Source organism: Pagrus major, chromosome 11 (genome assembly GCF_040436345.1).
Source record: "Pagrus major chromosome 11, Pma_NU_1.0".
Classification (NCBI taxonomy): Eukaryota; Metazoa; Chordata; class Actinopteri; order Spariformes; family Sparidae; genus Pagrus; species Pagrus major.
This window is the reverse complement of record NC_133225.1, coordinates 1,432,938-1,455,578: the sequence shown is the minus strand read 5'-3', so window position 1 is coordinate 1,455,578 and position 22,641 is coordinate 1,432,938. Positions and strand designations below refer to the sequence as shown.

At 45.1% G+C, this 22,641-nt stretch overlaps 1 protein-coding gene across 1 annotated transcript in view; it reads right to left on the bottom strand.

Annotated features, from left to right (window-relative positions):
* Positions 1–526: 526 nt before the first annotated feature.
* The window catches only part of frem1b (Fras1 related extracellular matrix 1b), a 33,010-nt gene continuing 10,895 nt past the window's right edge, over positions 527–22,641 (bottom strand). Inside the window, exons 14-35 of the mRNA XM_073476617.1 lie at positions 22,113–22,206; positions 21,764–22,016; positions 21,399–21,593; positions 18,869–19,057; positions 18,577–18,773; positions 18,243–18,468; positions 17,396–17,540; positions 15,220–15,361; positions 14,414–14,618; positions 12,923–13,187; positions 8,117–8,537; positions 5,580–5,781; positions 5,344–5,488; positions 4,969–5,098; positions 4,804–4,876; positions 4,110–4,259; positions 3,475–3,806; positions 3,016–3,060; positions 2,734–2,895; positions 2,334–2,452; positions 1,353–1,438; positions 527–798 (exon numbers count right to left, since the gene is read on the bottom strand). Of these exons, the coding sequence (XP_073332718.1) occupies positions 590–798; positions 1,353–1,438; positions 2,334–2,452; positions 2,734–2,895; positions 3,016–3,060; positions 3,475–3,806; positions 4,110–4,259; positions 4,804–4,876; positions 4,969–5,098; positions 5,344–5,488; positions 5,580–5,781; positions 8,117–8,537; positions 12,923–13,187; positions 14,414–14,618; positions 15,220–15,361; positions 17,396–17,540; positions 18,243–18,468; positions 18,577–18,773; positions 18,869–19,057; positions 21,399–21,593; positions 21,764–22,016; positions 22,113–22,206 (3,985 nt within the window). The 3' untranslated portion in view covers positions 527–589. The remainder of the gene's footprint in view (positions 799–1,352; positions 1,439–2,333; positions 2,453–2,733; positions 2,896–3,015; positions 3,061–3,474; positions 3,807–4,109; positions 4,260–4,803; positions 4,877–4,968; positions 5,099–5,343; positions 5,489–5,579; positions 5,782–8,116; positions 8,538–12,922; positions 13,188–14,413; positions 14,619–15,219; positions 15,362–17,395; positions 17,541–18,242; positions 18,469–18,576; positions 18,774–18,868; positions 19,058–21,398; positions 21,594–21,763; positions 22,017–22,112; positions 22,207–22,641) is intronic.

The following is a 22,641-nucleotide window of genomic DNA, read 5'->3' as shown; positions in this document are numbered from 1 at the left end:
GTCTAATTGTTTCAGCTGTATTTGTATAAACTGTTTTGTGGTTTAGTTTATGACAAAACATTTGATAAACTCTTCATATGTCGTGCAATGTGCGATATAGTGGAGCAGAAGTAGAAGAAGTAAGAAAGTGTTGTGAAAAGATAAACCTCAGGTGAAGCACAAGTACCTCAAACTTGTACTTTATCGAGTACTTGTACTTAGTTACATTCCACCACAGTTTCCAGATTGATGGAGATGAATTTGTCATCCTACAACACAGGGTCGCACAACGAAACAACAACTGATGTGGTCCTAACTGATGCTCAGTAGATGGACGTCAGTGATGTTTTTGACGGTTTTCATCACCTGCTTCCTGAACGATGCCAGTTTGTGATGTTTCAGTCGAGATGCTGATAAAATAAAAATGAGTGAAACTTCTGATCTAAATCTGAATTTATAGACACGTGTGTTAGTTTGTGCAGCAATCTTTATTATGACAAAAATATGAAAACTAATGTACAGAGCAGCATCGTTGCGTATCATTAAATATGATCTGAACACGTTCACGGAGGTCGTGATGACCTGTAGCTGTAAATACTCTGAGTGTCTCTCAGTGAGTGTGAGCCGGCGACGAACAGATGAATGTGTGTTGAGTTTCGGGGGAGCAGCTTGTAGAGATCCAGCTTCGAGGGTTTTCAACCAGCACGCAGTCCGAGCCGACGTCAGAGTCGCTGCGGCCCTGCGGCGCCCCCCTCAGTCTGGAGAAAGACACTGAGCGACCGTCGGCCCACATCCAGCGACCCGGACCTCCAGACAGACCTGAGGAACACGAAGGAGAGTCAACGGCCTGGAAACTGGAGGACAACAATTACTGATCAGTGATCAGGTAGAGGTTCGATTAAGGCTGCAACTAATGATTATTTTCACTGTGATTAATCTGACAGTGATTTTCATGATTAATCAGTTGTTTGGTCTATAAATCGTCAAATTATTGTGTAAAGTGCTCGTCACAATTTCCCAGAGCCCAAAGAAAATAGATTCAACTCGTCCAAAACCCAAAGACTCTTCATTTACTGTCATAAGTGACAAAGAAAAGCAGCAAATCCTCACATGTAAGAAGCTGGAACCAGACGATGTTTCACCTTTTTGATTTAAAAGTGACAATGAAATAAATGAATATGAGAGTCGGTCATGTGACATTAGACGGGATGATACTCCAGTCTACAGCAGGTGATGTTACACCTGTCAGCTGTTCTGACAGAGGTCAAATTCTCTGAAATCATTCGAACGTGCTGCATAAAAATAAACCTGGTGGTACGAGTGGTTCAGTGTAGTTCAGTGTTGATCCGTCACTCCGGTGTTCAGACACTCACCGATCCAAAATGGTTTCCTCCCTGCAAACTTCCACAGCCAGGTCATGTCTCGTCTGGACCGCACGCTCGTCAGACTGCTGTTAAACCTGACACACACACACACACACACACACACACACACACACAGTATTATAATAAGCAGTAGGGCAGGTTATCCTGATGAATGAGTCTGTATACGTTGTTAGATGTTTATATGGTGAAGTCACTGTTCCACTTGTTCTAACACCTGTCTTCACACACTGCGTCATTATATCCACATTACTGATGATTATTGATCAGAAATCTGATTGTGTGTGAAGTACCAACAGTCATCCCTACAGTACTGTCTCAATATCAAAGTATTTGGTCAAAAATATAAAGAATATAGGCTAAAAATACTGCAATATTCTGTTAAGGCCACATCACTCAGCCCTATTGGGCAGGAAAACATAGTTCAAGCTGGCTTGTGTCATTTAAATTCATTGAGATTAGGCTGAAACTTTTGTTCCTGTTCAAGTTGTTACTCTGTAATACATCAAAATCTGTTCATTAAAGGTGCAGTCTGCAAGATTTAGGAGGATCTACTGGCAGAAATGAAACATTATATTCATAATATTTTTAAGAATCGTTGTGTTTTTGTCACTTCCGTTACCAAACACTGGCTCCAGGGGGCCTTTCACACTTTGTTGTTTTTTACATTTTGAGTGGTTACTGTAGGGTAGGGTGAAACGAGGGGTGTTCAGTTGGTTGTAACCTGCACCATCACCACTAGATGCCACACTGGAAGACTTTTTCTTTTTTTCTTTCCGAGTTATAATCATTAAGATAATTTTCCATTATTGTTCTCAGATGTCAGATATTAACTTGATGAGTAAAGAAATATTCAAACCAACAGAAATAATGTGCTAAATGATGAAAATAAGTTGCAGTGAATGTGGGATTATTGTTTAAATTGAGGGATGAAGTTACAATAAAACAAAAGAGTGTTTTCTTGTGGTTTACAGCAGAGAGCAGGTCCTCTCGGCGCTGGCCCAGCTCGCCACAGACGAGCTGACGATGTAACAGCGTCTCCTGTAGTGAGTCCACCCGTCAGGACACGAGCTGCTCACCGACTTCCCCGTCTGAGGAGACACAGAGAGAGTTATCACAACAGAAACATCCAGCTGTCCCAACCACACCACCTCCGACCTCTGTGAGCAAATCAAACGAGCCAACGTTTATTATAAAGAAGTCAGTTTGGACTTTTTAAACTTTTTTAATAGTTTGATGTGTTGATGAGCTCCTTCATGCAGCTGAGAGTCTGTATGAAACACTTCACAAGTTATGAACACAAAAAGTTTGAGAAAGGATCAGTGTGTGTGTGTGTGTGTGTGTGTGTGTGTGTGTGTGTGTGTGTGTGCACCTTGCGCTGGCGTAACTCTGGGTGGTGTCGGGGTTCTGGATGATCCATCTGAGGAGGATCGTCGACTGGGAGCTCCTGCAGGAGGCGACTGTGAGGCGAGCGACTCCACCCGACGTCACCCGGCTTCAGCTCCTCCAGCCGGAGAGGAGTGAGACTGTGGAACTGATGGAGGAGGATAATGACTGAACTTACATTTTTGAACTGTTCCTTTAAGTACAAAGAAAAATCTGACATCATCACAATAAATGAGCAAATTGTGAGAATACAAGTTTTCAATCTCACCGTCCAGACCTTCTCCTCAGCCCTCCTCTCTCCTGACAGACGCACCTGAACATCAGCAGGAAGTCAAAGACTAAAATATCAGTTTTGTGTTTTAGATTCACACTGAAAAAAATAACAACATGCAAATCAACATGCAGCCTAAACTGCTAAATGTATGAATGAGGTCTTGATCACTGCTGGTCTGTAACACAACATGTGAAGGAGACGAAGAGCTAAAGATCGAGACGCTCAGCTCTGAGGCTGTTTTTTGGTTGTTTTGGGGGTTTTATCTGAAATATGGTTTGATATGACTTTGAACATTCAAATAAAATTGATTAATACACATTATATGCTTATAAATCTCCATCATTTCTATCAGTGTTAACACTGAGCTCTATCTGAGGAAACATCACAATTAAATCACTAAAGCAAGGATAAACTATCTGGAATTATCCTTTAATCAGTAAAAGAATCTCTCACCTTTAGTCCTCCATGTCTGACCCTGTGTCCAGAGCTCCCAGTGCTCCCAGTGCTGGTCCCTGGCAGCTGCCTGTAGTGGACTTGGCTGTAGCTGTGGGCCGCCTGGTCCTGTGGGTCCCCGTCTCCGTAGTCCAGGAAGGGTCGGCGGTTTGGGACGTCTCCTCTGGGAGGATGAGGCTGATTCTCCCACAGCAGCTCCGCCTCGATGTCGGTGACCGGGTCCTCCTCCTCCTCCGGTCTGGGAGGGTCAGGGAGGCGAGGGGGATGAGGAGGAGGAGCTGGGAATCGCTTCTCGTCCTCCTCCACCATCAGGTCGTCTGGATCACACCTTCCTGACAGACGGCAGAGAGGAAACTTTATCTTTCTTGGTAATGTGTAATTTACTTGAGCAGAACTACCACAAAAAGTGAAAAGAAAAACAGAAAACACCTGAAAACATCTGCACACATCTGAAAACATCTGCACACGTCCACGACTGAGAGCGAACACATTTGTCTTGACAGAACATAAAACTGGCACATCAATATACATCAACCCGTCCTGATCTAAACGTTAAGAGTTCTGACCGTGTACAGACACGTGTGTCGAACATCATAAAGAAGAAAATCGGCTTGTGATCATAATTTTATTTTTACCTCCTCTGGGGTCGATGATCTCGACGCTGGCGGACGTCCTCTGTCCCAGGACGGCATTTTTGGGGCTCTTCAGGGAGACGGTGAAGGTCTCGTGGTTTTCCTCCAGACCGTCGTCTATCAGGTAAATGTTCCAGGTTTTCACACTGACTCCTGAACAAGAGACGAGGAGACAGGATGTAATGCTCTTTGTTATCCAGAGCTGGACCAACATCAGAACATCATCACGTTCAGAACATCACAGCTGCTGGATCATTAATGTGGATTGATTCAAGTTCGCTGAATTTATCCACTGAGATCTTCAAAAAATCAACCTGTCTCTGTCATCAGCTGCACGGCAGCAGAACCTGAAGCTCTCTGATTGGATGTTTCTATCAGCAATGCTTTCTGGGACTTGTAGTTATGGACACAGTCTTAACACAGTCAACAGAGTACAAATACTTAGTTACTGTACTTCAGTACATGTTTCAGGTATCTGTACTGTACCTGAGTATCTCTGAGACTTTCCCTCTCTACATCTGAACACAAACATCTGAACTTTCTCCTCCTCACATTTTCAAAACAGGCTCGTTACTTTAGTTTGATGCATTTGAGGAGAATTATGGATTATTGTTATTTTAGTTGAATCAGTACTTCTACTTCTACCAGAGTAAGTGTGAATGCAGCTGGTGTTTGTGTTAAACCAGTGGAGTCAGACCTGGATCAAACTGGATCAGACCGGCTGTGCTGTGAGTGAAATCTCTGCCGGGTTTGGCCGATCCTTCCTCCACCTGCTCAGACGTGACACAACACAAACACGGAGCTCATGAACTCAGTCATGATGATATTACTGCAGTGAGTCTGAGAGGCGTCACCTTCCTACCTGGATAGCCACGTACGCCGGGTCGGCGCTCTTGCCGCTGCGTTGGATCTGGATCTGAAGCGTCCCCGCCGTCTCACAGGTTCTGTAGCAGGTGGCCGACAGCTCCACCCGAGACCAGGACAGCTCCAGTCTGCAGGAGACACAACAGGCTCACACTGCTGTTTGTTTGAGACACGTGAGGTTGGACGTGTTTCTGTGGTTGTAAGTTAGAGCTGCCTTCATCTTTTAATAATCTTTTTAATTATGTTTCTGCACCGACACACCAAAGTGTCCTCGGTTGATTCTGATTAAACTGAGCGATCAGAGTTCTTCACTGACTGGATCAGATCCTCTCTAATAAACCAGCTTTGGTCCCTGATCCTTCTACAAACCTACATCTCAGGCAGCGCCGTGTTTCCTGCCGGGTCGACGAGGCGGAACTGGAAGCTGTCGGCCGTCACCTCCACGTCCGCCGGGAGGACGAACACCACGGCTCGCTGGTCCACGTCCCGCTGAGTGAAACGACCTCTGATGTAAGCTCCTGGTGGGACGGCGAGAGTTTCAACTCAACTGAACGTCTTGACCCACCTGTCCAGTAACGGATGACTGTTTCTAACCAACAGACCGCTCACCTGTCAGAACATTCTCCAGGTAGCCGAAGTACGGCGCTCTGGTGATGGAGAACTCCAGCTCCTCTGCCGGGCTGTCGGGGTCGGAGGCCTGCAGGTGTTTGGAGGTGATGAAGATGCCGAAACGCCCGCCGCCAAGATCCACCACGGAGCTGGGACTCCGCCTGGTGGTCAGACTGGGAGGAGTCCTGTCCACCCGATCCACCTGAACACAGCAGACACCTTATTAAACACCTGAGTTATAGGAGGATAATGTGAAGAGACAAAGGTTTCACTGAATAACTAAATATATTTACTCCTGTTGAACTTGTGTGGTTTTAACTTTTCTGTGTTAATCTGAGGATGAAGTTATTCACTACACACATTACGTTTCTTTGACCGGTTTTTTGCTTTATCTTGTCTGACGTTTTTGATTTTTCTCAGTTTTAGTCTCATATCACTTTACAAGAAGGGGACAAGTAGAGAGTACAAATAAGTGCAGCAGTAAAAAATACAATTTAAACACAAAGACACAGAAACAATTGATGAGGAACCTCTAAAAATAAGCTGAATAATTATAAAAATCTTATATCTCTAACATGTGAACTCTTCAGGAAAACAACCTCGAAAAACATGAAATCACCTTAAAAAATCTTCACACATTCAGTTGGATTGTCTCATTCTGTGATGAAGCTGAAAGAAGCTGAACATGTAAAAACATCACTCAGGTGAGTAACAGATGTTCCTGTTATTTTGTCCATGCTGATGATACATTAAAGCGCCCTCTGGTGGTCGTTTGGCAGCAGGAAGTCAAAGATCACTGAGTTTAAACAGGTGCAGTTCTGTGTTCTGACCACCAGGTGTCGCTGCTGTCATGTGTAATAACCAGCTGACACTGAAGCACACACACACATCAGAGCGACATCACCGCATTAAACTGCATTCACAGCTGATTTAAATCATTTCTTCAGCAGTTTTTGTTTAATATAATTTATTGTCATTTATTGTTTTTATTATATTTTATTTTTTGACTCTAATTATAATTTCTTGTGGATTGTTAATCTCAAATTAAACACCAACACCCGTGAGGTTAAAAATGTAAAAAATACGGCAACAAATATTTTGACCATTAAAGTTGTTTATGAGGCAAAAACAGCTGAATGTAAATATAAGGTGCTTTAATGTCACAGTAAACTGAATCTCACATTTTAAGATGCTAATTATTTTCATTTTATGAAGTAAACAGTTAAATGATCTATAATGAAAATATAAAATATAAAGTCAGTTGAGCACCAAAATCAAAATACAACAATAACCAAATAATCAGAAAAGTTCAGTGTTGTGCAACAAAAACAGCAAATAATATGATTTTTTTTAAAACGTCCAACAACATGACATAACTCATCTTTCTGTCTCAGTTTTATTCTTAAACAACAGAAAGTGAATTTTACCTCAATTCACATTTTTTATTGTAATTTCATCACATTTTTTAATGTTTATATTTTTTAACAGTTTTAAGTGTTTGTAGACAGAAATAACCTGATTTAATGTTTTTTCTTCTGAGATTTTAGTGACTTTAAAAGCCTGAGTGTGTGTGTGTGTGTGTGTGTGTGTGTGTGTGTGTGTGTGTGTGTGTGTGTGTGAAATATTCATGAAGCCTTTAAATACTCACACACACCAAAACAACCACACACACATTTAAACTAAAATAAAATCCCTCAACACACACACACACACACACACACACACATTGTCCAATCACAAACAGCCTCTGTTCTCTCAGAGGTTCAGGACGGTCGGTCCGGCCAGCGTGTTAGCCACCTGGCTGCCTGTGTGTGTGTGTGTGTGTGTGTGTGTGTGTGTGTGTGTGTGTGTGTGTGTGTGTGTGTGTGTGTGTGAGAGCAGGTAGCATGCGATGGTGGATGGGGGGGGTGGGGGGGGGTCTTGGCTCACCTGCTGCTCTGCTTCAAATATTTATGTTGTCGTCCACCTGAGAGTCGACGGCAGCTTCACCTCCAACAAACATCAGAGTCCACTGACACCACTGACGTCATCAGACACAGAGCTCAGCTGCTGCTCCAGTGTAACTGAGTACATCTACTCGAGTACTGTAACTGAGTACATCTACTCCAGTTCTGTAACTGAGTACATCTACTCCAGTTCTGTAACTGAGTACATCTACTCGAGTACTGTAACTGAGTACATCTACTCGAATACTGTAACTGAGTACATCTACTTGAGTACTGTAATGGAGTACATCTACTCGAGTTCTGTAACTGAGTACATCTACTCGAATACTGTAACTGAGTACATCTACTCGAATACTGTAACTGAGTACATCTACTCGAATACTGTAACTGAGTACATCTACTTGAGTACTGTAATGGAGTACATCTACTCGAGTTCTGTAACTGAGTACATCTACTCGAGTACTGTAACTGAGTACATCTACTCGAATACTGTAACTGAGTACATCTACTTGAATACTGTAACTGATGGGTCTGAGTGACAGCAGCAGGTTTCTCTACCTGCCCGTACGACTCGTGTTGTGAGCTGCTCACCTGGATGTTAAACACAGCCGGCTCCTCTCTCAGCTGTCCAAACTCCAGGTATCCTCTGTTGCTCCCGTCGGTCGGCAGGAAGTAGAACCTGTCGATGTCCGCCGGGCTGCCCAGGTCGTGTTGGTAAGCCAGGTTCAGCTCGTCCACGTCCGTCTGGGTGAAGCTGAGCGGCGGAGACAGCGGGACTCCTCTCAGCAGCAGTTTACCGTAGCGCGGCGGCTGCGTGATGACGTAGCTCAGGTTGGCGGTGGCCGTGTCGGGGTCGGTGAGCTGCAGCTGGTCGGCGCCGATGGTCTCCGTGGAGCCGTCCTGCAGCCGGAGGCCCGTGTTGTGGTGGAGGGAGGGTGGGATGCGGTCGCCGTGCTCGATGGTGAAGTGGAGGGTGCCGCCGCGGGACGAGTCGCCGTTTGTGACGACAAAACTGTGAAGACGGAACCAAATTTAGTCAGAAACAAGTCAGAGACGGTACCAGATGTTCATAAATCCACCATCAAGATCCAGTGTGTGAAACAATAATAAAAATAATTATAATAATAATAATACTAATAATAATAATCTATAATCATCAGTGTTCACTTTTTAAACAGAACGACAGAAGAGCAAGATCCTGAGAAATGAGAACGCCTCAGCAGTTTGTGAAAGAAAGAAGGTCCAGTGTGAAAAGTGTCACAGTGTCACAGACGAGGGGACAGAAAGTGCTAAGATGCTAACATGCTAACTGATTTCTGGGCCTTAGGACTCATTACTACAGGATTCTGTTTACGAGGCAGCGAGGCTCGTGCATTATGGGAAATGTAGGATCCAGTGTTTTTGAACTAAACGTCAGAATATCTTCACTTCGGCTGCTCTGATCTGGACCTGAAATCCTCAGTGACGCGCTGCTTCATCATCAGTGTGTTTAAGTGATATCACATAAGATGAGACAATTTATTAATGATGGAGATTAAAACCTGAAAATAAATTTATGTTTTGTTGTTAATTTTTCAGCAGAAATATATAATAAATATAATAATAAGTGTCTTGATATTGAGTTTAATTATGAAATATTTCCAGTAATTAATGTCTTGATTGGTCTTAAGTAACAGAGACAGCTTCAGTCATCAATCACTCACATAAAGGCCTGTTTTCATTTGTAGTTCAGTGGTGACAGTTGACAGAGCAGCGGACCTGAAAAATGAGCTGTGTGTGTGTGTGTGTGTGTGTGTGTGTGTGTGTGTGTGTGTGCGTGCGTGTGCATGTGTGTGTGTGTGTGTTTCGTCCTCCTCTCAGCCCTCTGCCAACACAATCTGCCTCTCAGCCCTGCAGCTGACAAACTGCCCCGGGCCTTAACACACACACCGGCCACCACACACACGCGCACACACACACACACACACACACACGCACACACACACACACTCAGAGGCAGGTCCTGGTGTAACATCTGGCTCAGATGTCGGCCATATTTGCCCAGGGACGGCCGTCTGTGGCCGGCTCTCTGGCCGTCGTCGCCGTGCCAACGCTGTTGTTATTCTCATAATAATGCCCATTCATCATCCGCTGTCACGGCAACGCAACACACACAACACACACATGCACGATGCACAGGTGTGTGTGATCTTCAGACGTGTCCTCCTGCGTCTTGTTTTCACTCAGAACAAAGATTTAAAGACGCGACGATTCGACCTCAAACTTTGTTTTTCTTTTCCTCAGAGGATAAAAAGACGAAGCCGTCGCTGCTCAGACTCGCTCATGTTCAGTTGTGTCTCGTGTTGTTACTGTGTGAGTACTTATACTTGTACTATATACTTGTACTATATACTTGTACTTTATAGAGACGTGTTTACTGGAGCGATCATTAGTCTTCTTCATCTTAAGTTTCTTATTATGACCTCATAACACTGACAACATGAGACGGCTTCACGTGTTGAGTCGGCTTCATCAACAACGATGACGGTAAAACAGCCGCAACAGAAAACTTTCACAATAAAAGTCAACTTCCTGTTCATCGTGACAAGAAGCTGCACAGGATCACCACAAACATCCACATGAGTCAAACTATACAGGAAATCACCAAAAATCAACTCAACATTGCAATAAAATAAACGTCTTTGTAGCTTAAAACCATAAATCTGATCCTGAGGTTTGAACAGAGATTCAGCAGGTTTCACTCCTGAAGTGAGACACTTTACAGCCGACCGGACCTGAAGACGTCAGAGGAGCGACACACAAACTTCTCCACAAACACACGAGAAACTCAACAGAAACACTGATAGGTTAGCTATGAATATGTTGCTAGGCAACCCACATAGGACAGACAACACCAGCAAACATTACAATGTGTGAATAATACAGCGGAATGGTAACAAACAAACAAACAAACAAACAAATAAAGTTTAAATATTATGTTAAGAATCAGCTCAACCTGCTGTTTATCCAATAAACTCTCTCTGCCTGCCTCTCTGTCTGTCTCTCTGTCTCTCTCTCTGTCTGTCTCTCTCTCTGTCTGTCTGTCTCTCTCTCTGTCTCTCTGTCTCTCTCTCTGTCTGTCTCTCTCTCTGTCTGTCTCTCTGTCTGTCTGTCCCTCTGTCTCTCTGCCTGTCTGTCTCTCTCTTTGTCTGTCTCTCTGTCTCTCTGCCTGTCTCTCTGCCTGTCTCTCTGCCTGTCTGTCTCTCTCTTTGTCTGTCTCTCTGTCTCTCTCTCTGTCTCTCTGCCTGTCTCTCTGCCTGTCTGTCTCTCTCTCTGTCTCTCTGCCTGTCTGTCTGTCTCTCTCTCTGTCTCTCTGCCTGTCTGTCTCTCTCTTTGTCTGTCTCTCTGTCTCTCTGTCTGTCTCTCTCTTTGTCTGTCTCTCTGTCTCTCTCTCTGTCTCTCTGCCTGTCTCTCTGCCTGTCTGTCTCTCTCTCTGCCTGTCTGTCTCTCTGTCTCTCTTGGCTGTCTGTCTCTCTCTTTGTCTGTCTCTCTGTCTCTGTGTCTCTCTCTCTGTCTGTCTCTCTGTCTCTCTGCCTGTCTGTCTCTCTCTCTGTCTGTCTCTCTCTCTGCCTGTCTGTCTCTCTTGGCTGTGATGTGAGGGCTCTCAGAGAACCAGCCGGTCGGGGCAGCAGAGGTCTGGGTGACAAACTCAGGGTCTGCACACACTCCAGATCACACACACCCCGACACACTCCCCCTCCCCCTCCTCCTCCTCCCCCTCCTCCTCCTCCTCCCCCTCCTCCCCCTCCTCCTCCTCCTCCTCCCCCCCTCCTCCCCCCTTTAAAACCCTGCCGCTGCCAAATTGGCTGTAAAAGCAGATAACCCCGGTGCAGCAGAAAGCCTCTCGTCTCCTGACGCTGATGGTTTTTCTCCTCTCTCTCGTCTCGGTGCCCAGTTCTTCTTTCGTCGGCCAAATGTTGTGTGTGATACTTTCTTTGTGGGCGCGGCGCTGACAGAAATATCCTCCGCTCACAATACGTAGGCAGATAATTTGCCATTTATTCTCCTGATGTGTGCAGAATTTCATGCTGCGCTGCAAAATGGCTTCACTTAACAGAGCGAGCCAAAGTCAAACAGCCCAGCTGCTGCACAGACAGAGCGACACGGACGAGCTCGGGTCACACGTGCTGTTTGTGTTCGAATCAGACCGTCAACATATCAGGCCCGGATCATAATTATGTTTCTAATGATTCATTTCTTCTATCTGACATTAATTCAAACCCGGACAGTCGCCCTGATGAGAGCGGACCTCCTGTGAGCGACGCTGAGCCTGAGATCGATGTTTTCATGATCCTGTTTAAATCGATCTCAAATAAAAACTACGACAGCTCGACGATCATTGTTTCAAACTTCAGTCTGTCGGCCATCGTGTCGTTCACTCAAGATGATGTGTTAATGTGACGTTACTGTGCAGCACAACACGTGGTGAAAGCACCTGGTGGCTCAGTGAGGTGGCGCCGGGAAAACAGGAGAACAGGTCGATGTTTGTGACACAGTTTCAACATTTTATCAGTTATTGATTTACAGACTTGAAGCTGAGATTGTACAGATTTTAAGGATATGAATCATTTTACAATAATCTCAGAAATGATACTGATGAACTTATCAACACACCTTTGCTCTCTCTTCATAAAAATGATCATATATTAAAAACTAAACAATATAAATATATGAAATAACTTTCAGAGTGTTAAGAAATATTTTGTTCATGTTTCTATATTCAGATTTCTTTTTGTTAATATGTTTTATGTCCTTATTTATTAAAACTTGAAGAAAAAATCATATCTGGTTTTTGTATTTTTTAAACTCATGACATGATTTTAATAATTTTATCAATTATTGTGGTTTATTAGTTTAAAATGACCTTTTAGCTGAGATTGTACAGATTTTAAGGATATGAATCATTTAAAGATGATCTAAGAAATAACATCATAATAATCAAAAAATACCAAAGTAGGCGCCGAGGAAACTGTAGATGATTTATTAAAACACCTTCGTTAACTCCTCATGAAAATGAGAATATATTAAAAACTCAAAAATATAAGTGTGTTAAGAAATAATTTATTTATGTTTTACATTCAGACTTGTTTCAAATTAATGTTTTGTGTCATTATTTAATAAAATTTGAAGAAAAAACATCAGATTTCTGTACTTTTTAAAAATGTTATTTAAGACGTGATTTTAAAACTTTCATCAGTTATTGTGATTTATTGAATAACAAAACCTTTTAGCTTAGATTGGACAGATTTCAGGGATATGAAGCTTTAGAAGAGACCTCTGTCGGCACCGGGCACCATTTCTACAGAGCCCGGCCAGAACCACAGACTTCAACGTGTTAAAGTGTGTGTGTGTTCTGACCTGAAGGAGTCGCTCTCTGCGTGGTGGCTGTTGTCGTGGGTGTAACACACTCGGTGTGCGGCGACGTCCAGCTGTGTGAAGGTGGTCAGCGGGACGCCGGGCTGCTGGACGGCGTGGACGAGGCCGTGCCGAGGCTGGACCGACACGGTGTACACGAGCTCCTCCGGACGACCGGACGAGTCCGACGCCAGCAGGATGTCGGTGTTCAGGACGACTCGCTGCCCCTCGATCAGATGCACTGCCTTGCTCAACAGCACCAAGTCACCTGGAGGCAGTGAGAGGGAACATTTTAACATTTAACCTGTTCTGCCATGATGGCGCCTAAAAAGTGAAAACCTTTGCATAAATCAGATTTATATGAGCGGTGCCAGCGACTTGTTCACCTCCAGCCCAGATTACAGGGTTAAACTGTGTGAATGTCCCTTTAAAAAGAGCATATGTGTGAATCTACCATCAAAACTAAAGAAAATAAAAAGTATTTTTTATTCTTAATACTGTAAATGACTCTGGATTTAAGTGTCCAAAAGTTAAGATGACATTTCTTTCCCTGTTACGTAAAAAAAGATGATGGAAACAGAAAAAAGTTCAAGTTGGCGACTAAAACAATCAAAACCAAACAGATGAAGTGTCTCAGTGTTATGGAGAGTTGGAGGAGGAGGAGGAGGAGGAGGAGGAGGAGGAGGAGGAGGAGGAGGAGGAGGAGAACCCAGAGGAGACGAGCCAACGCCCGTCCACAGCTGCTCCACCTCCCCTCCGTTAATTATTCACCGGCTGAGGAGGTCGGCCGTTTCTCACCTCGGCTCCTCCAGGATCAGAGGGCCCGGAGCCAGAAGGACCGAGGCCTCGTCGCTCCGTGTTCACCCGACTGGCAAAGGGAGGTGAGGGGGGGGGGGGCGCTCAATAATACATGAACCAGGACCGAGCGGCCGGCCAGAGGGACCACCGAGTGTGTGAAGGTCCACCGTCTGTGTGTGTCTGAGTGTGTGTGTGTTTGTGATTGTTGTCTTCTTATTGTTGCTGGAACTTTAGTCTGAAGTTTCAGGATTTGATGTTTTCTGATTTGACTCTTTGCTCTGAAAAACACTTTCTTACTGTTGAAAACATCGTCTCCTCCCTCCAGGCTGATGAAGCTGAAGTCTCGTAGTCCACACAACATTTCTGGAGCTTCACAGTAAAACAGAGTTGCAGCATTCTGCTAAACAACTGAAGCAGCTGGAGACTTGATTTAAAACGGCATTAAAACTTTGCCGAATCAGCTGTTAGCACTTCCTGTTTGCAGTGTACTCATGTATGTACACACAACTATCACTGGATCACTGTGATACTGAAGAAAACTTAAAAACATGTTGTTTCTCAGGCAGGTTCTGCACATGTGAGGAGCGTTAAAAAGGCTGTTATTAACGTCAAAGTTTTCACTGAAACAATCAATTATCTTTTAATTCTTTGTGATCAGAGCGTCTGTGAACCAGAACTTTAGTCGTGACCTCTGACCTTTGTGCACGGTGTGGACCGAGACGAAGAAGCTCTGAGTCGGCGTCTCGTTGTCCAGGTCGCTGAGGGTGAAGCGGAAGCTGTCGTGACCTTTGAACCCGGCGGCGTTGGTGGCGGCGGTGTGCGCGTACCACAGACGGTTCATCTCCACGTCGTCCTGAGTGAAGTTCTGACCGGCCGACAGCTCGGACCACCCCGACTCCGTCTGCAGACCAGGAACAGACCAGAACCATTAAAAACACGGAGAGGTCCACTGGTTAGAGTGAACACAGCAGGAACACGAGATTTGATTTGAACTATTTAAATGAACAGAAACAGAAGAAGAAGAAGAAGAAGAAGAAGAAGAAGAAGAAGAAGAAGAAGAAGAAGAAGAAGAAGAAGGAGGAGGAGAAGAAGAAGGAGAAGAAGAAGGAGGAGGAGGAGAAGAAGAAGAAGAAGAAGAAGAAGAGTGTTTCAGCTGATCCAGTCATTGAACTAGTCACCACAGTATCACCAGACTCCCTTTACAAATCATCTGATTTTAAGAGTTGTTTGGAGAATCTAAATGAACACGTCATAAATTATCTTTAGAGTTTCTTTCAGGACAAATTTCAACGCAGTCCAGTGAAAAATAAGACGCTGGTGAGGCTGAGAACAAACACACACAGAAAGTCACTGACACGATGAAGTACAGCTGGAGGATTTTACAGTGAATTTAATAAAAGTTTATACGTTATTCTTTAAAGAAGAGATTCATGGAGCTGGATGAGTTCCCGTGGACTCACTCTTCTCTTCACGTACCTGATCTGATCTGATCTGAGTCTCACCTTCAGCTGCAGTTTTCCGAAGCGAGGTTCAGCGTTCAGGAAGTAGTACACCTGGTTTGGGGGCGTGTCCAGGTCCTCGGCCTCCAGAGCCACGCTGGAGATCACCCTGCGCTCACCGGAGTTCACCTCCAACCCGCCGTTCCTGAAACACCAACGAAGAAGAAAATCTGATTATTATACGCTGATGCTGAGGTTTGGATTAGAGTCAACACGTGATCAGTCTGGTGTTCATGAAGACGCACCTGAGCTTCTTGTGTATATTATTATTATTATTATTATTATTATATCTTATATTCATGTGTATATATATTTATTTGTATTATAGCTCTCGAACTCGCTGCCTGTGTCCGTTCCTTCTTTTAAATAACTCCTCAGAACTTTCATATGAAGGATTTTTTTATATTAATAATAAATAATATTAAACAAGTTTGTTTGGTTATTTTGCTCTTTTATTTCACACAGGATTTTTATAATGTTGTACCGTTTTAACCTGTTCTGTAAAGCATTTTGTAACTGTGTTTTGAAAAATGTGATCCAAATAAAGTTTATTATTTTTTTTGACGTATAAAATATTATTTTATTTATTGATGAAGCTGCAGTCAATAAAGTCATTCAAAACTTCTCGACCTCGATCAGCTCCAACATTAAAATGCTTAATGGATTAATAGTTACATTCCAGTTATATAATACACTGTATTTAATTATCTATCAGTTTTTCTTGGGGCCACTGACAGAAAATAGCATAAATCCAGAGATCTGACGGACTCTTCATCATCTTTTGCCTCCAACATAACCTTCAGACTGTTTTCTGATTGGCAGCAAAAGAAATCAGAAAGAAATCAGGAAGACAAACCTCTCTGATTTCTTTCTGATTTCTTTCTTGATGCCACGAACATGCTGGAAAGGAAGGGAACAGGAGAGAGCAGCATCTTTCAAACTCAACACCCAGTGAACGATGTTCGAGTGCTGCAGGACAGACGCAGAACTATTTATGTGCCAACGTCCTGAACTCTGATGTGTTTTACAGCATGAAAAGAGGCTGGTGGAGAGAAGAGAAGATAATACTGTGAGAATCTCTGATCCTGGTTTGGATCTTAATTGATGTTCAACTTAGAATTGAACTCTGAGAAGAAAAAGACCCAGATATCCTTTGGATGAGAAGGTTTGATGTGATGAACACGACCTGCAGATACTTTGACACAAACAGGAAGAAAGTTTGTGAGAGAGCAGGTTTCTCCAGTGGGATCATGGAGATCTGTGGTGGAGGAGGTGGTGGAGGAGGTGGTGTTGGGTGGGTGTGTGGGGGGGTTGAACATCAGAAACCGTCTGGCTGCTTCCTCACTCGTAACTAAAATCCACGCAGGACAGAAGCTGCCACGTCCATCCTGCAGGAACGCAAAAACAAGGAGGCCGGCATCTGCCAAGTCTCTGCGTTACTTCTGCCTCGGCGGTCTTTACAGTACCAGCTCGGCCTGTGCCAACGCACCCACGCACACCAACAACTGATCTGGGGACAGGGCACGGCAGGCGAGGAGGGGGGAGCGACGGGACAGCACGGGGAACCCAGTCAAGGATGCAAATTCCCAAACACTCGTTCAAATGAAAATATTATGGGAGGAGGGGGAGGAGGGGGAGGAGGGGGAGGACATCCACTGAAGCAGAGCGACTCGCCACATGTGCACATCAGGTCCACCCCCTCCTCCCCCGCCTCCCCCCTGCTGTCCCATGTTGACTCCCCTGACCTCCTCCCCTCCTGCTGAGCTCCTCCAGCTTTCACTGCAGCAGCTCAAATACATGATGATTACTTTAAATTCCTGCTGATCCGAGTCAACACACACAAAACTTAGTCACCTTTTTAATACAACACTGAACTCATTGGAGGGTTCCACGCTGCAAAATATCTTATTTTAAAGCATAAAAAACACAAGGTACTTTAACTATACATGAGTTTTTCCATTGTAGAAGAAGAAGAAGTACTTAATGTCAACTGTCATATTATATTTAAATAGTAAAAACATCAACGTGCTCAAAGCAAAAAAAATCTGCATCAATGTCGAAGCCTTCAAAAAAAAACTCTGACCTAAAACCTCAAACAGTCGCATTTCCAGAAAAACCATATTAAAAAGCACTAAATCCTCATCTGTGTGTGTGTGTGTGTGTGTGTGTGTGTGTGTACTTGAGCAGTCGTGGCCTCTCGTCGTTGACCGGCAGCACGGTGACCTGAGCCGTCCCCTCGACTGTGTGGACGCCATCTGTCAGCCGCAGAGCCACGGCGTCCTTCAGGGTTTCTGTGTCATCGTGCATGTACACGATCTTCATCCCTGCAGAGGGAGGCAGGGGGGAGGAAGACGGGGGAGGAGGGATGAAGAGCAGAGCCAGGGAGAAGGAGAGCAGGTGAAAGGGAGGGCAGGGTGGAGGAAGATGTATACATCAGTAATAAACGCAGGGATTCTGTTTACCTTCACTTTGTTGTTTTTAATTCATTTATTTGTTTGAAAAATTATGAATATAGAAAAGAAAAAGACATAAAACCAAAACATTACGTACATAATATAACGACAGACGTGTGGATATAATCTTATTAATATTATACTAATTATTTTCCCTCTTGTTTAAGATAACAGGGATGAATCTGTACTGAGTGTTGGTACTACAGCTCCCATCATGCTTTGGGTGACACTAACACAAAGAAGAACAAGAGGAAGAAGAAGAAGAGTCTGTTTCAACTGATCCAACCATTGAACTAATAACCACAATATCACGAGACTCCGTTAACCATCTGGTTTAAGAGTTGTTGAGTTAGAAGAAACTTTATAAACTTTGTGTCTTCATTATTTGTTCCTTCTTGTAAATTCAGCAAATGTTCTTCATGAACTTCTTTCTGTCTTTGTGTAAAAACATGGTGTCAGTGTGTCCCAGTGATGGACGTGTTTGTTTCATACAGATCTGAGAAGTGACATCAGAACTTCAGGACGTGTTCCAGCCCGGTATCAGTGACGCAGCGACCTGTGTTTCTCTCTCACCTTGTCGGAGCTCCTGCAGGGTGAAGGAGGTGACGGGGAGGCTCCTCTGCAGGAGGTCTGCTCCCATCTCCTTGTAGCGGCTCATCTCGGTGCCGTAGATGCCGTTGATGAGGCGGCCGTGAGCCGGCGGCTGCACCACCGTGAAGGTCAGGACGTCCAGCGGGGCGTCCAGGTCGAAGCCGTTCAGTATGGACGGAGTCAGGTCCCTCATCCCGCCCTCCTTCACCTGCAGGAGGCGGAGACCAGGAAGAACTTCACGACTACGTCAGCAACAGGAAACTGAACTGCTGCTCCAGATCTTCATCACGGTGGAGTTAGTGAAAGGTGAACCTACCGTGAAGTTGGCGAGCAGCAGTGACGGCAACTCGTCATTGGTTGGATTGATGATGATGTAGACGGGGACGGGGGCGGAGCGATGCAGCCCATCGCTCACACTGATGGACAGCTGGTCGACTGTTGGCTCCACCCCTTTGCTCTCTGACTGGACGTAGTTGATGAAACCGGAGGTCAGGTGGACGAGAGTGAAGGATTCTGGGAACACAAGAACACCAGGGTCACATCGGGTCACACACACACACACACACACACACACACACACACACACACACACACACACACACACTGACCGACTTGGACTCCGGCGTTGCTCTTCTCGGAGCCGGGCGTCGGCAGCGTGTTCTCCAGGAAGCCGTGCAGAGGAGGAGTCTCCAGGTGAAAGGTCAGCTGGTCGGGGGGGCTGTCGGGGTCCGAGGCCCCCAGGAGCCCCCCACACAGACAGGCTGAGGAGCCCTCGTCCACCACCAGCATGGACTCACCTGGACAGAGACACAACGACAGAGACATGAAGGAAACGGTCCACTGCTGACTGGAATCACAGGAGAAGAGTCTGGAAGTGACGCCGCAGGCTAACGCTAAACTTTACAGACGCAGCAGAGACACACGACCCAGACAGGCAACCCAGAACCACAACGTGCTGCTGGTCCAGATGGATCGTCCCAATCTGAGCAGCAGCTGACCAGGAAAACACTCAGTACAGGCCAGTCTGCCTGCCATCCATCCATCCATCCATCCATCCATCCATCCATCCATCCATCCATCCATCCACCCAATCATCCTCTTGTCAGCTGCTAATGAATCCATCACACCCGTCCTCCGTCTCGCTGCTGTTAATTAACAAACACAATCACCTCTGGACCTGGATCCATACCGCCATAATCCATGTTTACGTGTGTGTGTCTATACATTGTGTGAATGTGTGTGAGCATTAATGACGGACAGTCCTGGATCTGGCTGATAAACTGCCGTCCCTCTAAAACAAGAAACAAGGTAAAGCCGGATTCCTCGTGTTTCTCGCCGTGCTAATGCTCTTACTCTGCGTCTTTATTCACTGATAATTAATTAGACCACGAAACACCACGTTTACCCGCCTAACGCCCCCACCTCCACCCGAGACGCTGCACTGGCTGGCGGTGCTGGTGTTGAATGAATGGGGAGATATGCTGGCAGGATTAGAGAGTTATCCCGCCGCTGGTAGCGCCGCGGTAATCCGGCTACCGAGGCGGCTAGTACACGTCGCCTATTGTCAGCGAGGGGATGCGCCTCTTTCTGCTTTTGTTCGGTAAAGACGTTCATTGTCCGCTGTCCACTGTCTCCTGGGAACACACACACACACACACACACACACACACACACACACACACACACAGGGCCGATAATCTCACCCAGCTGTGTGTGTTTGTGTGTCTGTGTACATGTAATACGAGCAGACAATAGGAAGATTTCACTTCAACTTGTCAGTGCCAACCTCGTTAGCCTGGCCGACACACTGACAACACACACTCTCACACACACACACACACACACACACACACACACACAGCAGTTACAGTCACTCACAACAAATACAAACTAAAAAAACACCATTATTTTGTCATTATTTTTGTCTGCGATTGAACTAAGTTAACTTTAATATTAAATATTATTGTCCTGAGATTAATGTGTAGTTTTGTTTCAGGAAGTTTCTATAAATCTGATGCATCACGATGCTTCTCAGTCAGCAACGATCTGCTGTGAAGTTGAGGCTCGGCTGTATTTATATCAGGTGAACACAACTGAACCGGACTCATCTTAACTGAACCGGACTCATCTTAACTGAACCGGACTCATCTTAACTGAACCGGACTCATCTTAACTGAACCGGACTCATCTTAACTGATGTATCAGAGAAGCTTCTGATCGAGATCTCAGCCGAATGTTTCAGGAAATAAACATTTTTAGATCTGAGGAACAAAATAGAAATTTTTTGCAGTGTGCAAACATGTCAGGGAAATGTCTCTCTCTCTCTCTCTCTCACACACACACACACACACACACACACACACACACACACACACACACACTCCCAGTCATCCCAGTGTGAGTCCCAGTGGTCACTGGTCTCCATTGATAACCACAGAGCTCCTCCAATCCCTCTTCTTGGCTCCGACTCCAGCGAGAACTAAAACCCTCCCCAGGAGAGTGTGTGTGTGTGTGTGTGTGTGTGTGTGTGTGTGTGTGTGTACATGTTGTATATGTTACCCCCCCACACCCCTCCCAGTGCAGAGTGTGTGTTGGACTGATAGGTGACAGTGTGTTGTCGGGTCAGAGCTGCTCCGCTGCATTAAGAGGATTGTCAGCAGTGAGTACACAACACACACACACACACACACACACACACACACACACACACACACACACACACACACACAGTATTTATCTGTTGGATTCTTATTGAGACATTTTCTGTGAAACGTGGCTCCGTTCAAAATCTAATAGATTTTTTTTTCCCAAAGAAAATTTCATGTTTTTTAAAACATTAACATAAAAAAATGTCCACAAATATGAAAATGTCTTTTCGGGACCTTTTGATGCCACATTGAGTCATTTAATGTGTTTTTCAAGGTCACACTGTCTGAAGAATCAATGATGGGAAACCAGGAGGAACAACACCACCTACAATTATTATTTTATTATTTTTTGATGATATAATAAATAAAATCAACACAACATGGACCTGCACGAGCAAGAAATTCCTTCAAGGTGTTGAGAGTCACAAGAAAGAGACGCGCTGACAACCCAAAAAACTGTTTGCGGCTCGGAGGCATAAACGCGTCTTACCCAGAGTGACGGCGGGGACTCTGTTGTTGACAGGAAGAACGGTGATGTTCAGGTCGTAAACAGGAAGTGTGCCGTGCAGAGGTACGGGTGGGGGCGGGGCGTCTCCGTGACAACAGCCGTCCGTCCCTCCGGCCTCGCCGTCAGAGATGATGAGTGTGACGGTGTCGAACACCGGCTCAGGTCCGATCTCTCCTCCTGAAATAGAAACTTATCTTATTCAAAAATTGATTTTAATACAGTTATTTTAATATTTATTGCTTGTTTGTGTATGAAACAGTGTGAAAAGGATCTGGACTGTGATCAGGGAGCAAAGACACATTTTTCCCACGGGCCTTGAACACATCGTCTCTCATGATGCGTCTCACCTGTGTGGACGTAGTAGACGTGTCCCTGCAGCAGGTCCTGCTGGGAGAACTTGTCCACGGTCAGTCCGGCTCTCTGCAGCTCCCCTCGGCCGGGACTCCGGGCCAGCATGTAGGTCAGTCTGGAGTCGTCGCTGTCTCGGTCCGTGGCCGACAGGTAGTCCACCGTCACCTGGACCCGCCCCCCCTCATCGCAGCTCAGCTCCCCCCGCAGACCTCCACCCAGCTGGGGAGGCTCATCGTTCATGGGCAGGACCTGAGGATGATATTGATACGGATATGATGTATTGATCGCGCCCACCGACACCAAGATCCAAACAGTGTCGACTGATGACGTCAGCGGGAAACTCACCTGAACCAGCAGCACGACGTCAGCAGAGTTCTGACCGTCCGTCACCTTCAGGTCCACTTCGTCTTCAGTCGTCTCAGAGTCGTCGTGGATGAACCTGAAACACGCGATCACAGAACATCATCTCCAAAACACACAAGTTTAACTAACGCAAGAACTTTGTGACTTCGACCGCGAGTTAACAATCCGATCGAGTCGGGCTGCAAGAGATCAAACTCTGATTTTAACTGACCGACTCTTCCTGTTTGATTTACGAGCTGCGTCTTCTTTGTTTAACTTCTTCTTCCTCTTCATCATCTTCTTCTTCGTCTTTTTCTTCATTGTATTCTTTGTGTCCTTCCTCAGCAACCCTCTCTTCGTCACCTAAGTCTTCCTCTTCTTCTTCTTCTTCGTCTTTTTCTTCTTTGTCTTCTTCATCTCCTTCCTTGTCATCCTTCTCTTCGTCGTCTAAACCTTCTTCTTCATTCTGTTTTTGTCCTCTTCATCTTGATGGTCTTCTTTGTCTTCTTTTGCCTCTTTTTCTTCTTCCTCT